General features: G+C 41.5%; 1 protein-coding gene across 1 annotated transcript in view; it reads left to right on the top strand.

Moving 5' to 3' along the window:
- The window catches only part of WASHC5 (WASH complex subunit 5), a 42,946-nt gene that overhangs the window by 9,163 nt on the left and 16,780 nt on the right, over positions 1–17,003 (top strand). Inside the window, exons 8-19 of the mRNA XM_034422291.3 lie at positions 104–217; positions 2,635–2,806; positions 4,849–4,976; positions 6,138–6,267; positions 7,548–7,660; positions 7,759–7,925; positions 8,435–8,510; positions 9,371–9,481; positions 11,478–11,618; positions 13,369–13,449; positions 14,651–14,752; positions 16,115–16,294. Of these exons, the coding sequence (XP_034278182.2) occupies positions 104–217; positions 2,635–2,806; positions 4,849–4,976; positions 6,138–6,267; positions 7,548–7,660; positions 7,759–7,925; positions 8,435–8,510; positions 9,371–9,481; positions 11,478–11,618; positions 13,369–13,449; positions 14,651–14,752; positions 16,115–16,294 (1,515 nt within the window). The remainder of the gene's footprint in view (positions 1–103; positions 218–2,634; positions 2,807–4,848; positions 4,977–6,137; positions 6,268–7,547; positions 7,661–7,758; positions 7,926–8,434; positions 8,511–9,370; positions 9,482–11,477; positions 11,619–13,368; positions 13,450–14,650; positions 14,753–16,114; positions 16,295–17,003) is intronic.

The following is a 17,003-nucleotide window of genomic DNA, read 5'->3' as shown; positions in this document are numbered from 1 at the left end:
TCTCCGCAGCCAACTATACATAAATCTGTTTTGTGACGTGTTGATGCTTTTCTTTCCCCATAAATGGAGTTTTCAGGGACTTTGTTTTGGCTTCTGTTTGCAGGTTATTAGCATTTACATGGGAATATCAGTCAATCTGGGAGAAGCCTGGGATCCATACAAGGCTGCCAAAACAGCTCTGAACTACACATTGGATCTTTCCAATGTTAAGGAGCAGGTAAGGAAATGTGAGCTTATAGCAGGATAAGTGAAGTTATGTTGGAATCTGATTTGTTTTCATTAAATTTATCAACTTGTGATCTTTTCAGCAAATGTAAAGCTTTCCAAGGACCTCTTACCTTAAGGCCTTCCTGTCTTGTTACCCTTGGCATCCTGAATTTGCACATACAAGTGGGGAAAGGAAGGTGTGCACTCTAATGCTGAGCTTTGTGAGGAAGGAGAGCATAGCAAATTTAAATGGGAAGTGGGGGCATTTTCCCATGACTGTAGATCTACATCAGAAAGACTTTAAAATGGGAGGGAGGAAAGGAAGGAAGGAAGGTCTTGGCCAACCTTTGAGGAAGAATAGTAGATGCCTAGAACCATAGTGTGATTGACTGTTGTGGTCCTGTCCGTGGAGCTAGCAGCGGAATCGGACAGTGAGGAGGCTGGGGAGGACCATGGGCCAGTCCTAGAGTCTGGGGAACGCCCGGACAAGGGCTCTGCGTCGGAGGCAGAGATGGGGCCAGGGCCATCTGGGAGTGATGCGCGGATTCCGGAGCCTCCAGAGGCAGACAGCCGAGAGGCAGAGGAACAGGAGGAGCCTGTTCCTAGTGCACGTATGCGCAGAGCTGCCAGAAGGCAAGAGCAGCTAAAGCAAAAGGGACGACTCAGGAGTAAGGCCAGGAGATGATTGGCCCCTCCCATAAGGCTTAAAAGAGAAACAAAGGCACTTGGGCCTTTTGCAGGAAAGCAACGTTGTTAACTCTGTTTCCAGTGGGCATTTCTTGTTTGTTTCTGAACTTCGTGGGGCTTTGTCAAGTAAGGCCTTTAGCAGGGTGTCAAAGAAGATAAAGGTTGGTGATTATCCTGAAGGACTTCTTCCGAAGGACTTGTTTTGCAACTAATTGGGACTCAGCAGGGAATGAACGTAATTCTCAGCTGTTATAATAAAATAGTTTTGTTTGAGACTAATTGTGTCCTGTAATAACTAAGTGAGTGTAGCTCACAACATTGACTGTGGCTGAAATTTAATAAAAGAAGCTGGACAAGATGTCTCAATCCACTTTTGCGCCCTTCGTGGACTTATAAAATTCCCGAGTGACCATTTGTGCCCTTGTAGCATTCTCATTAGCAAGCTTCAGTCAAATGTACATGTTTATACTTCACAAGAGGTAGCTACTTTCTCCTCTGCGTCCATTTCAAGGACTGATGACTTCATAGAAAATCTGTTGCTTGCTTAGCAGCAGGACAAAAGTAATTGGACACTTCCTTCTCCTAGGATACATTTCAACTCTCCAGGCAAATAAATACTAAATCTGAATGATGCTAATGTTACTGAAGAGTCCCTTCCATGGCATTACATGGCAGAGCAGAAATAAAAGCGGAGAAATTAATTAAAATAAATTCTCCTGTTCTGTAGACATAATCCCTTACATTTCTGTGTACAATCACTTACAGTTGAGATTGCCTGGTACTAATATATCCCATTTAAGCACTAACCAGATCTAACCCTGTTTCGCTTTTTGAGAACAACCACAAACAGATTGCTGATTAGAAAAGAAACTTGGAAAGCAACTTCACCCGAACTAACATTGAACAGAGAAAGAATGATTTGCTTCCGAGTCCTGACAGGGAAATTTGGCAATGATACATTTCTTCATAAATTGGAAAGTAACTTATTCCATTAGAATATGTCAGTGGTGGGTTCCTCCCAGTTCGGTCCAGTTCGGCCGAGCCGGTAGCAGTGACAATATGACGTCACCAAACTGGTTCTCCCTCCCCCACCCACCCACGTTATTCTTACCTTTTATTTGGTCCCACCCCCAATCTATTGCTGCCTCCTGAGTCCCAGCTGATGACTAGAGGGAAAAAACTGTTTAAACTCTTGCCGTGGGGCTTCAAAGGGCCGTCCTACAGCTGATCAGTGTTAAAAGCAAACAAATGAGTCAGGTCATAAGTGCGAGGACTGGTTGTAAGTGCAAGGACCTTCCAGAAATGACTCTGACCAGCTAGCCACGCTCACCTAGTCACATGACCTCCAAGCCACACCCACAAAATAAGCCACACCCACAGAACCGGTAGTAAAAAAATTTAGAACCCACCCCTGGAATATGTTGAACATCTGCATTTTTTTTTTTACATTTTGTAAATTAAGGGTTATCGTTTTAAGTTATTTAGGAGCAACAGTAACATATTTAAAAACTGAAGAATTTCAATAGTTTGGTTAGGAACATTTATACCAGGTTACGCACTTGTTACTCTCTGGGTATCGAAAACTACAATTCCCCAGGTGTGTTAGACAATTTAGCCAAGCATGAAGGATGCTGGGAGATGTAGTTGAGCCTTTGCCCACGAGTTCTGAAATGTCCATTTCAGCCCTAGGGCTTTGCTGTTCCTCTGTTAATGCTAAGCCTTTGTTTTCTGCCTTTGAAGGCCAGCCGAGCTGCTGCCGTCACTGAGCGTATTCACACCCAAGTGCAACAATTTCTGAAAGAAGGTTGTTTAAGAGAAGAGATGGTGCTGGACAACATCCCAAAACTGCTGAACTGCTTAAGGGACTGCAACGTGGCCATCCGTTGGCTGATGCTTCATACTGCAGACTTGGGTAAGAGGTGATGATGGTTTGTTTTACAACAAGGATGGAGAATCCATTTAGAAAAGGGAAGTTTGCAAGTCACCTTTTATTTTCTTTTATTTTAAAATAGTTTTTATTGAATATTTTACATTTTTAAAACCAAAAACATAATAGAAAAAGACAAAAAATGGGGGAAAAAATAGAAATCAAAACAAGAAATAAAAATGTAAATCGAAAATTGACCAATTGGAATCTAAGAGTATTGAATACTGGTAAGGATAAAATATTGACTATGTTAATAAATAGGATGTAAGTATATATAACAATTTAGTTTATAAGAATGTTCATTATGGTTATACAAGAATAAGAGAATGATTAGGCTGATTGAATTTAAAAGTAAAGATAATTGTCGATGCAGAAAGTTGTAAAATATTATATGATGTTGTTATTTGTGTTTTGCATTTTACTGTTTGGCAAGTCACCTTTTATTTTCATGCCCTGGTTAGAGACAGTCCCTTCTCAAATTCCCCTCAGTTCTGGGCCCAATTGTGGCCGTAAGTGGAGGACCATCTGTAATTCATATGCAGTCTCCATATTCAGGATCCATGTATGTTAAAAAAACCCAACAAGGGAAGCCATGGTCTTCAGACCCCATTTGGAATGTTTCAAGGGAATGGAAACTCTTGCTCCTGCTGAAAAATGTGATGCCGGAGAAAAATATCACTTTTCTTTCAGCTATACACAGCGGTCTGCTCTTTCTATACATCAATATTTACAAATATTTAAGTATATACTTATTTGACATTCGTTTTCTACTTTATATCATTTCTTCTTTACTAACAAAAGATCATACACATTTTCCCCCTCCTTTCTTCATTCATTTAACTTATTTCCTTATGTTTCAACCATTCATACCATCTACTCCAGTATGTTTGATTTTTAATGTGTTTTTAATGTGTTTAAAATAAAAAACTTTTTAAAAATTAAAGAAAAAGAAAAATGTGATGCCGGTTTCAAGTTGTCAGGGAATTGGACAGCTGGCGTCCAAATGGAATCAGTCAAACTTGTGGTTTTATATAAATAAATATATTTAACATCTATATTTAGAGCATAAGAGACATGGTGACACGGTGGCTAAGATGCTGAGTTTGTCGATCGAAAAGTAGGCAGTTCAGCGGTTCGTATCCCCAGTGCCACGTAACAGGGTGAGCTCCCGTTACTTGTTCCAGCTTCTGCCAACCTAGCAGTTCGAAAGCACATAAAAAATGCAAACAGAAAAATAGGGACCACCTTTGGTAGGAAGGTAACAGCATTCCATGAGCCTTTGGTGTTTAGTCATGGCGGCCACATGACCACGGAGACGTCTTCAGACAGAACTGGCTCTTCGGCTTTGAAACAGAGATGAACACCGCCCCCTAGAGTCGGGAATGACTAGCACATATGCGAGGGGAATCTTTACCTTTACCTTTACTTATATTTAGAACAAGCAATATAAGCACACCACTACATCATGAGGTGATTCGTCAGATAAATCACAGAACAGCATACAGAGCACACAGAAGAAACAGGTAGGGGGAAAAAAGGGGAAACTCCCCCTTTATATCCAGCAACCAATCATAACGTAGATTGTCTCATGCCGGAGCCACACTCTCCAACAAATCAACTCCAACTGTGTGTTTTGGCCTGTTATACCCTTTACTGTTCCCGCTATTAAATACCTTAACACAAGTTCACTTATATGTCTGTGAAGATTCTCAATCATCCAGGTTGTCCCTTTTTTTAAGAGGCAACTGGAATTTCTAGTTTTTCTTTGAAGACATTTCGCTTCTCATCCAAGAAGCTTCTTCAGCTCTGACTGGATGGTGGGAAATGGTTTCCCACCATCCAGTCCGAGCTGAAGAAGCTTCTTGGATGAGAAGTGAAACGTCTTAAAAAAAAAAAAACCAGAAAGTCCAGTTGCCTCTTGAAAAAAGCTTGTCCTTTGGGACAAGTTCACTTTTAATAATGATTTCAAATAATTTGCTACCTCTGGGGGAAAAAAAAAGCACGCCTCTTTTTCCTTCCCTCCCCAGCTTATGATCCAAATAACAAGCGCCTCCGCCAGATAAAAGACCAAGTTCTCACTGACTCCAGATTCAATCCCAAGATTCTTTTCCAGCTCCTCCTGGATACAGCCCAGTTTGAATTCATTTTGAAAGAGGTAAAAAATAAATAAATAAATCTGGGGGCTCATTTCTGAGGTGGGAGGGAGTGTGGCACAGTTCATAAGAAGCTATGGGTCGTTCCAACATGATAACACTTGAAAATTCATGCGATTTGGCTATTTATTTAGGGTGTCGGGACAATTGTTCTCTTGGGTCATAGATGTATCATTGCAAGAACCCAGAAAAACAGCCTCATGAGTTCTTTTTTTTCTCTTTAAAATCCTTGAAGGAGAATTTCATAAAACAAATGTTTGGGTTTTTTTTAAGATGGCCTGATCCTTTCTTATTTTCTTGCAGAATCTTTGAAAAATGTATTATTGATGATTTCTTATCTTTATGTGTTTATTTATCAAATTTCTGTAGCACCCATTATATTTGCATGACTTCGGGCCTTTTACAAATAAAACAATAAAATCATGCAGAGGTAGCCCCCACCCTGCAACCATCCGTTTAGCGACTGTTCGAAGTTACTACAGTGACTTATGACCGGTTCTTGCACCAACAACCGTTGTAATGTCCCCATGTCACATGACCAAAATATGGGTGCTTAGCAACCTGCATATGTTATGATTGTTTCAGCATCCTGGGATCATGCGATCTCCATTTGTGACTCTTGCAGCTGGCATCCCACAAGCAAAGTGAATGGAGGAAGCCGGAGTCACTTAATGATCATAAGATTCATTTAACAACCTGGGTAATTCACCTAACAGGTGTGGCAAAATAAGGTTGCAAAATCAGTCATGACTCACTTAACAACCCCCTCACTTAGCAACCAACGTTCCAGTGTTAGATGTAGTCTACCTGTAAAAGCATAGTTAAAAAACAAAATTAACAAAATATATGTATTTATCAAACATATTTTAACATATGGCGAGTCAAATAGAGTGCTTTTAAGTTTATTTGATCAACATTCTGACATATACCTCTTCTTCCTAATCAGATATTTTGAGTCATAGACCCAGCTCTGCAAGCTGATTTTTTGGGTCAGTGATTTCAATAGGACTTGCAGCGATTCACTGACATCCTTCAGTGCATCATTAACAACTTTGTGTTTTGGCCACTTGTCTTTTAATCTAAGCTTCCCAGAGGAGCTTTGGGTAGTAAGATGGGTGGCATATAAATTTAATAAATCTGAGAAACGTCTGTCTTTCCATTAGATGTTCAAACAAATGTTGTCAGAAAAGCAAACGAAGTGGGAGAGCTATAAAACAGAAGGATCCGAAAGAATGGCCGAACTGGCAGATGTCTTTTCAGGAGTGAAACCATTAACCAGAGTGGAGAAAAATGGTAGGCTGAAACAGAAATTCACTGCATTTATTTATTCAGGCATTCTGATTTTATCTTGTGTGAGTGGTTGCTTTTAGTTTTTAGCAGACGTGGCCATTGTCTTCATGCTGTTGGCTCTTTTTAAGAGGAGAAAAATGGAGGGCTAAATTTTTTCAGTGAATTAATAAAGAGCAACGATGAATTGTGTTCAGTATTTATTTGATAGATGTGACGCTTGCTATTCAGACCTATGTCCTCTAGAAACATCTGCTGAAATATGGCAAGTTGAATCCTTTCGTGGCAGGTGCATATTTAATAAATTAAGCATTTCTGGCAGTGAGATGCTCACATATTTCCACGTTTTTATGGAGTAAGCAGAAATATATCTTCTTTCTCGAAGCTAAAAAAATGTCAAGAATCCTGCCTCTGTATTTTCCCCCCACAAATCAGGCTTCTAAGTCTTGCATTGCCATGGCGCATAAAGGTTAGTGTGATGACCCGGGGCGTGGCACGAAGGCAACACAGAGAGAACCGGCATTAGTCCCTTTATTGGCACCAACTTTGCCCCCAACGTCCCATTTACTCTCTGGTCTGGAGAAAAGCTCTCCCACAAACCTGCAGCAGCTTCTGTCCGCAGATACTCTAGTCCAAATGCTGTAAGCAGAATGACTGCAGATAAGTCACTCCAGCAGAGCAACTTAATGAGTCCCAAAAGCTTCACAGCAATAATTCCAGCAAGACAAGATAAGCACACAGAAGCACTACTATAATTCAAACAGTCAGGAGGAATGCCAGGAATGCAGGCCCCAGTCTCAACACTAGATGGATTCAGCCTCTCCTTTAAACTCCATCCCCAGGTGTCCCTTGTGATGGGAATCAGGGCCCTTCCTCGTAAACCACGCAACCCACGTTGCTCTCTTCTGTGTTCTTCCCTGCATGCCCTAGGATGAGGAGAGGGTGGGCCTTGGTCTTCATCTGAACCCCCTCTCCCTTGTTCTACCTCTGCTCTGCCCAGCCTGACTTTGCCCTTCCCCAATTTCCTCCACAGCCAACAGAGCCATTCTCCCACTTTCTGTCAACTGTCCGTCTTCTGTCTCAGATTCAGACTCCAACAGGGGCATAACAATTAGTATGGTTGCAAATGAAAGAAAACAATCCTCTAATTCTATTTTTGCTTTTTTTAGTCAATATTTGGAAACGCAACATTTGTAAACTGAGAGTTTAGGGGAGTTTCAGGGGCATTGACAGTCACACCTGCCACCACAAGTTGACCCCTTTTATTCCTTTTCCTGTCTGAACAGAAAATCTGCAAGCTTGGTTTAGAGAAATCTCCAAGCAGATCATGTCTCTGAATTATAACGACTCCACTGCAGCAGGCAGGAAAACAGTGCAGTTGATTCAAGCTTTGGAAGAGGTAAGGAGGGAGTTCCTTGTCTACAAATATTTGCTTGGTGGAATAATATGATTGAAAACCTCCCCAGGGAATGAGTTGCATTCAAATGCTTCATGCAGGTCCAGGAATTTCACCAGCTGGAGTCCAACCTTCACGTTTGCCAGTTTCTCGCAGACTCTCGTAAGTTCCTCCATCAAATGATCCGAACCATCAACATTAAAGAAGAGGTTTTAATCACCATGCAGATCGTAGGGGACCTTTCCTACGCTTGGCAGCTCATCGACAGGTATGACAATACAGAGGCATTCGGAATTATTCTTACTGGTACTGATTACAGCTAGTCCTCGACGTACGACCACAGTTGTGCCCAAAATTTATGTTGCGAAGTGAGACATTTGTGACGTGAGTTATGTCCAATTTTATGACCTTCCTTGCCACCATTGTTAAGTGAATCATCGCAGCAATTACATTATTAACACAATTGTTAAGTGAATCTGGTTTCCCCATCCACTTTGCTTGTCAGAAGGTCGCAAAAAGTGATCCCGGGACTCCGGGACACTGCAACCGTCATAAATATGAACCAGTTGCCATTTAAATCTTAACCATGTTATGTCTGTTTTAGTCCTTATTAAACTAATTTTTGTGTGCATCTTTCTAAGCATAGCAGAAAAGCACACCGCTCATTTTTGGCAATTGTCAGAGGCCCACAAAAATATTTTCGCACACCTGTGTCCTGGAATATTGGTTTCACTGATCATGACTTCATTTCTCCTCCTCCCCTGCCTTCCCTTCCAGTTTCACCTCTATCATGCAGGAAAGTATAAGAGTCAGCCCATCTATGGTAACCAAACTCCGGGCCACCTTTTTAAAGGTGAGTTGGTTAGTATAAGAGTATAACAACTCCAGCTTTTGGGAGGTCAGGTTGGGAAGCCTTTATGTCTTTTGGAGGGGGGGAGGACTCATTTTTCTCCCTCTTCAAATCCTTTGTCTCAAGTTTACAAATTGGATTTCCAAGACCATAAAGAACTGATCCATTTTATTGGCGCGTATTTCCAGAATGGAATTAGGCTTTGAAAAATAACTAAGGGTCTATTTGATTCAAGATACTTTCCACTTAAAAGGTAAAGGTTCCCCTCGCACATATGTGCTAGTTCCCAACTCTAGGGGGCAGTGCTCATCTCCATTACAAAGCCGAAGAGCCAGCGCTGTCCGAAGACGACTCCATGGTCATGTGGCCGGCATGACTAAACGCTGAAGGTACACGGAACGCTGTTACCTTCCCACCAAAGGGGGTCCCTATTTTCCTACTTGCATTTTTTATGTGCTTTCGAATTGTTAGGTTGGCAGAAGCTGTGACAAGTAACTGGAGCTCACCCCGTTACACGGCACTAGGGATTCGAACCACTGAACTGCTGACCTTTCAATCGACAAGCTCAGCGTCTTAGTCACTGAGCCACCGGGTCCACTTTCCACTTACATAATCATTATTTTCACTCTCATGCGTGGAAGTGTGAGGCTCAGTTTACACACCAAAGACAAAGCTTGCTTAGCCACATTTTGTTAAATAAGCTTCAACTGGCTGAGTTCATATAGTTAGTAGACTAAGCCACAAACCATGATTTATAAGGCCTAGATTCATTCATTGCACTAAGCCACTAGCAAGAAAAAACATATTATAAGGTAAAGTATATCTGGGAACCTTACTGACATCTCTGTGTCACTTACTTCCAGCTGGCTTCAGCTCTTGACATGCCCCTTCTTCGCATCAATCAAGCAAACAGTCCTGATCTTCTCAGTGTATCACAGTACTATTCTGGAGAACTGGTGTCCTATGTGAGAAAGGTGAGCAGGATCACTTTGGGGGGATATTTTCTCCCCTGTTACAAACTGGGAAAGTGTTGTGGCCTGCCAGCAGCCAGCAGAGTTGAACAGTGAGGAGGTTGGGGAGGAACATGGGCCAGTCCTGGAGTCTGGGGAAGGCTCAGATGAGGGCTCTGCATCGGAGGCAAAGAGGGGGCCAAGGCATCTGGTAGTTCTTTGCTGCCTCCAGAGTCTCCGGAGTCTGACATCAGCGAAGCAGAAGAACAGTGTGAGCCTGTTCCCAGTGTGCGCATGCACAGAGCTGCCAGGAGACAGGAACAATTAAGAAACAGGCTCGACTTGGGAGTAAGGCTTAGAGATGATTGGCCCCTCCCATAAGACATAAAAGGAAGAGCAAACGGGACGTGAGCTTTTGCAGGAAGCAATTAGTTCATCTGGCCGATTCAAGATTTGAAAATTCTGTTTGTGACTCTGTGCCAAGTTTGGCCTTGCCCTGCATCTGGAAATTAGCTCTTTGGCAGCGTTCCACGTGAGATAGGTGGGTGTTGATAACCTTCCTCTGAAAGACTGTTTATCAAGCCTTGCGGACTGTAAATGAAAGTGATTTACAGCCCTATGAATTAAAAAGGTTTGCCGGGACTAAGTTTGTGCTGTTTAATTTCTAAGGAAGTCTAGGTCAGAACAGAAAGCCATTTTTCAAGAGTTCCCCTCTGGAAGAACTTTACAGTAGACCATTGTTTCTCAGCCAGAATACAGAATAACAGAGTTAGAAGTGACCTTGGAGGTCTTTTTTTTTTTTTTTTTTAATTTGATTTATATGCCACCCTTCTCCGGAGACTCAGGGCGGCTTACAATGTGTTAAGCAATAGCCTTCATACTTTTGTATATTTATACAAAGTCAGCTTATTGCCCCCATAAACTGGGTCCTCATTTCACCTACCTTAGAAAGGATGGAAGGCTGAGTCAACCTTGAGCCTGGCGAGATTCAAACTGGTGTAACTGCAGACAGCTGGATGTTAATTACGGTGCTTTAGTCTGCAGAGCTAAACCAGGCTCCTAGTCTTCTAGTCCAACACCCTGCTCCTATACTATTCTGGATAAATGGCTGTCCAATCTCTTTTTAAAAACCTCCAGTGATGGAGACAAGGAGTTCCACTGATTATCTGTTCTCACTGTCAGGAAATTTCTCCCTAGTTATAGGTAGGATTTGTGGACTTCCAGAGTTTCCCATTCTGACTGAGGAATTCTGGAAATTGAAATCCACACATCTTAAAAATGGCTGAAGTTGAGAAAATGCTTGCAGCAGGCTATCACACTTCAAGCTGAACCTCCTGGCCATTGTAGCCAGGAACTTTCTAGACCTTTCAACCAAGGATAGTCTCCTTTATCCCAGCCCCAGAAGCCAGAAACGAAGTTGTTTTGGATCTTCCTGCCCAAATCCAGCAATAAAAAAAACTGAACAACAACCTAAGAATGTAAAGAGTAGTTGTGTAATCACTCAGCATTCAACCTGGGAACTTTTATAATGAGAATGTTCTCTATTTAAATCAGTAAAGGTACATTTCTAGATAAAAATAATATAATTTTATTGGAGAAAGGAAATATAAAAACGAAAGGGAAGGTAGTAAACACAGACACCAAATTCTAAATAATATTGACTGAAACAGTTTATTATATCCTGTTGGGATAGATCACACTTATCTATGTGGCTGCTAGAAAGCCAGTTTGGTGTACAAGTAGTCCTCGTTTAATGACCATTTGTTCAGCAACTGTCTTAAATTACAATGGCACTGAACAATTTATGACTCCTCCTTCCCCCCCAATAAAAGATGAAAAAGGCTTTACTGGCAGGTAACAAAAGATAACTTTTGCTAATTCAAATCTCTCTTCATGCGATGCTTCAGTGAGATGCTTCACTGTCATGCTAAAAACTAGAGGGGCGTCACACCCCTTAAAGGAACTACTGTTTCACTAATCAATATTTTTGCATTTGTTTTATGTTGTTTTTGGAGAAAAGGTTTTACAGATCATTCCAGAAAGCATGTTCACTTCCCTTCTGAAGATTATAAAACTGCAGACTCACGACATCATTGAGGTGCCAACTCGCCTGGACAAAGACAAGCTGCGAGATTATGCTCAACTTGGACCACGCTACGAGGTGCATCAAAGTTCACAGGGTTAGAGAGATTAGGTGCACTTTTGGAATTTGTATGAATTTTACAGACTCATGCTCAGGTTTGTTTGTCACCAAAGCCAGCCAGATGCCTTCAAGTGATAGGATTTGATGGACATAGCCAATTCCCGTTGTTTTTCCTAAAATCTCATTAAACCATCCAGAGCGTGAGGGATCGTTGGTACTCTCTGAACTCTGGTTGTTTTCTTGTAGAAAGCTCAGAGAACACCAAGGACCCCTCATTTCAGCCCTGAGCTACAAATATTAGAATTGAATTGAATTGAATTGAATTGAATTGAATTGAATTGAATTCTTTATTGGCCAAGTGTGATTGGACACACAAGGAATTTGTCTTTGGTGTCTACGCTCTCAGTGTACATAAAAAGACAAGATACATTCGTCAAGAATCATAAGGTACAACACTTAATGATAGTCATAGGGTACAGATAATCAAATCATACTAGGAAACAATATAAATCGTAAATATACAAGCAACAAAGTTACAGTCATGCAGTCATAAGTGGGAGGAGATGGGTGATAGGAACAATGAGAAGATTAATAGTAATAGTAATGCAAAATTAGTGAATAGTTTGACACTGTTGAGGGGATTGGTTCCCTCAAGTTTATTGAGTTTATTATTATTAAACTCAATAATTCAGTTTATTGTACTATCCAGACCAGATGGCATTTTATAGATGCAAATGAAAGTTTTCCTGCAGATCAAAGAATGAGAGAATGAGGACTGCCACTTTTATGAGAGCTATGTGCATGAATAAACTCTCATATTCAGAATCAGATCATTGATCTATCTCAGTTTTGTATCCAGTAACCAGCTTTTAGAGGCAGGGAACCTTTCCAGGAAAGGTGGAGATCTGGGACTTCCTCCTTTCAAAGTCTCTTGGTTAAGCTGAAGCTGTAAATAAATATATTTGACCCCCACCCCCACCCAATATACACCTTCACCCATATATCCTTCTATATTCCAAATAAAATGGAAGAAGCTGATCTGGTTTGTTAATCGTAAATGCTGGTAGAACAGTGTTAGGTAGTAAGACATCATTTATAGAGATTCTCGAATCATCCAGATCATGGATGCTTTTTTCCAAAAAGCAACTGGATTTTCTTGATGTCTTTCTTGATTTTTTTTTCTTTGAAAATAAACTGAAGAAGCTTCTTGGATGAGAAGCAAAATGTTTTCAAAGAAAAAAAAAAGTTCAGCTGTCTTTTGAAAAAAAGCACCTTTGGGACAACCATGACCTGGATGATCTGTAATAAAGAATGTATATTTATCAGGAAAATTGAAAGGTTGTTTCTGTCCCTCTTGTCATAAGGAAGTGACAGTTGGGCATGTTATTTAAAACAGGAAACTAAGGAGAAAAAATGTCTATGGAGATTCTTAGTCATCTGGGTCATAGTTGTCCCCAAAGTGCTTTTTCAAAAGGCAGCTGGACTTTCTTTTTCTTTTTTTTTTCCTTTGAAGACGTTTCACTTCTCATCCAAGATGCTTCTTCAGCTCTGAAGAAGAGCTGAAGAAACTTCTTGGATGAGAAGTGAAACGTCTTTAAAGAAGAACCAGAAAGTCCAGTTGCCTCTTGAAAAAGTGCCTTTGGGATAAGGAAAAAAAAGCCCATGTGGTAAAAGAAGAAAACAGCTTCCTTATCAGTGATGTTCTTTTCACCTGCCCAATGCTCTGGAGGTCCCTTCTAATGACCAACCTCTCCTCTCTTTCTCAAAGGTTGCTAAGCTTACACACGCCATCTCCATTTTCACAGAAGGCATCCTGATGATGAAAACAACATTGGTTGGCATCATCAAGGTAACGTTTTCCATTGCGGGTGGACGAGAAAATCTTGTCGGTTGCTCAAGTTAAGTTTCATGAATTTGGGGATAGGTGGGGGCCCTGTGAAAATGACACAGTAGCATCGCCTGAAGGAATAGCAGTTTTGAAGGTCATTTTTCAAGGGATATTTGTGTGCATGTATGTTTCTTCAAAAAGGGACGCGATGGCTCAGGGGCTAAGACGCTGAGCTTGTCGATTGAAAGGTTGGCAGTTCAGCAGTTCGAATCCCTAGTGCCGCGTAACGGGGTGAGCTCCCGTTATTTGTCCCAGCTTCTGCCAACCTAGCAGTTTGAAAGCACGTAAAAAATGCAAGGAGAAAAATAGGGACCACCTTTGGTGGGAAGGTAACAGTGTTCTGTGTGCCTTTGGCATTTAATCATGCCAGCCACATGACCATGGAGACGTCTTCGGACAGCACTGGCTCTTGGGCTTTGAAACAGAGATGAGCACCGCCCCCCTAGAATCAGGAACGACTAACACGTATGTGCGAGGGGAACCTTTACCTTTACCTTACCTTATGTTTCTTCAAATCAGTATTGACTCCCGGTGATTGCCTGGATTAGTCCCTGCAATTATAGCTACCACATGATCTTCAAAGAGGCCTTCATAAGTCATCCATGATCAACATGAAAAACAATCTCGAGAGGCATCTACTATCAGAATATTGAGGACGTAGCTGTTCTGCAAAGGTTTCCTCCCTTGGAGATGATCTTATCTTCCTCAAGATAAAACTCTTAGTTCAGGCATAGCATACTTCTCAGGGGCTTCCACAAAGAAGAGGGAGTCAAACTATTCTCCAAAGCACCTGAGGGTAGAACAAGAAGCAATGGGTGGAAACTAATCAAGGAGAGAAGCAACCTAGAACTAAGGAGAAATTTTCTGACAATTAGAACAATTCTGAGTCTCCGGAAAAGGGCAGCATATAAATTAAACCAATAAATAAATAAATAATAAGTGGAACAACCTGCCTGAGAAGTGAATGCTCCAACACTGGAAATTTTTAAGATGTTGGATAACCATTTGTCTGAAGTGGTGTAGGGTTTCCTGCCTAAGCAGAGGGTTGGACTAGAAAACCTCCAAGGTCCCTTCCAACTCTGTTCTATAATAAAGGGTAGGAAAGACTTATCCAACAAATGGAAAGGCACATTATGATTTCTCTCTTCTATGGGTTTTCTAGGTTGACCCAAAGCAGTTGCTTGAAGATGGAATTAGAAAGGAGCTGGTCAAACGTGTGGCTTTTGCCCTACACCGAGGGCTCACCTTCAATCCTAGAGCAAAGGTACAAGATGATCTAATTCCAATTTAGCCTAGCTCTTCTGTTATCTCACCAACAGTTACAGTAAAATTCTCATACTTCCTTGTTCCCCTTTTAGAAATTACCGTATTTTTCAGACTATAAAACGCACTATTTTCCCCCCTAAAAGAAGGTGGAAATGTTGGTGTGTCTTATACACCGAATACGGCCATTTTTGGCCTCCTGAAACCCCTCCCCGCGCATCCCGTTTTTGCCAAAAACGGGACGCGCAGAGGGTTCAGGAGGCCTGCAGAGTGTTCCTGGGGGCTGGGGAGGGCAAAAACAGGATGCGTGGGGGGGTTCAGGAGGCCAAAATGGGCCCGTTTTTCATGAAAACGGGACGCACAGAGGGTTTGGGAGATCTGCAGGGTACTCCTGGGGAGGAAAAAACCAGACCAAAAACTATTTCTTTTTTTTTTTATGTTTTCCTCTTTGAAATCTTGGTGCGTCTTATAGTCTGAAAAATACGGTAAATGCTTCAAGTCATCTTCCTACAGGTTCATTGGAATTCTTTATTGGCCACATGTGATTGGTCACACACAAGGAATGTGTGAAAGAGAGATTCACAAAAGAGAGGTTTCACACATCACACAACCTCAAATTTTATTTTGGATTTATGGGCAATTCTTTTAAAAGGTGGTAGGGCAGGGATGTTCCAGCTTGCGAATACAATTTAAAAATACTTGGAACCAGAGCAGCCTTTCCTTATCTCCACCTTGTAATGGTGAAATACTTTCTCCTTGGAAGGAAAGGAGAAGGTTTCAGGAAAAAGAGCTGGAGGAGGAAATTCTGGAATAGCAACATCTACAAATAGTCCTCAACTTACGACCACGGTTGGGACTGAATTTCCATTCCTAGGCATGGAGGTTGTTAAGTAAGTCGTGCTTGATTTTACAACCTATTTTGCCATGGTTGTTGAGCAGATCACTGCCATTGACTTTGTTTGCCGGAAGCCAGCTGGGAAGGTTACAAATGGCAATCACATGACCCTGGGACATTGAAACCATGGTTAAATAAATGCCAGTTTCCAAGTGCCCAAATTCTGATCACAAGATTGTGGGGATGCTGCAACAGTCATAAGTGTGACGACCTGTTGTAAGTCGCTAAATGAATGGCTGTAAGTTGAGGACTATCTGTACTGGGATGTGCACAAAGAGATTAAAGTAATCAAAATGGCAGCTGCAACTGTGCAGTCCAAACTCGCAGTCCTTCCTTAGCATTTCCCATCGTGAGTTTCCTAAACCTGCCGTTCTGTAGTTATCCCTGAATGGAGAAAGAACAAATTTAAGAAAGCAAAGATGGTGAATATCCTTCTGATGGCTCTTTTAATCTTCCCTATTTCCACAGCCCAGCGAGCTCATGCCCAGGCTGAGAGATATGGCAGCCACAATGGATGGGTTCCACCGTTCCTTTGAGTACATCCAGGACTATGTCAACATCTGTGGATTAAAGATTTGGCAGGAGGAAGTATCCCGAATTATTAATTACAACGTGGAGCAGGAATGCAACAACTTCTTAAGGACAAAGGTATTAAACCCCCTTAATTAAAAAGCTGCAGACTGTATGGAGGCCAATAGAAAAAAATATATATTTGTAGCTCAGGGCTGCACTACAGTGTCCTTGATGCTCGCTGAGCCTGATTGTTGCCTAAATGCAGATTTCTGGCAAATGCGTCAGACAGCAGTCATATGTGTCAGAATATTCACGAACTTAAATAGGGCTTAGTAACAAGGTCAGCCAATGTATAGGCATAGCAACTAAGTCAGCCAATGGGAGCTGATTGGTGACTGAAACAGTTTGGAGCCTGGGCGTGGCTTAGCTCTGTGCTCAGCTCTGAAACTGAAACTAGTCTCTCTGCGGCATTGAAACTGAAACTGTTCTGTCCTCTGCCTGTGTTTGCTTGTAACTACTACCACGTTGGAGAATCTGCCATTGGTATTGTATGTTTATTTCATGTGTTCTATTATATATGCAAAGAGAAGTTCATGAATCCTGCTGAATCAGTTACCTGTGTGTGCTTTCTGGATTTGATTGCTGCAACAAACTCTGACAATATGGCCAAGGTGTTGTAGAAAGAGAAGACTGAACAACATTCCTGGGTCAGCCAGAGTCAGTTTATTGCGTAGTTTCAGAACCAGATTTGAATCTGCAATTCTGAACAAAGGAAGAGTTCTGATACAACTGTTTTTATACCTTTCCAAGACAAAGGATTTTGCTAGCACAGCAGTTTTCCATA

The sequence above is a fragment of the Pantherophis guttatus genome, chromosome 3, assembly GCF_059756535.1.
Source record: "Pantherophis guttatus breed Tessera chromosome 3, ASM5975653v1, whole genome shotgun sequence".
NCBI lineage: Eukaryota > Metazoa > Chordata > Lepidosauria > Squamata > Colubridae > Pantherophis > Pantherophis guttatus.
Note: the sequence above shows the minus strand (reverse complement) of the source record. Positions and strands in the feature narration are given on the sequence as shown.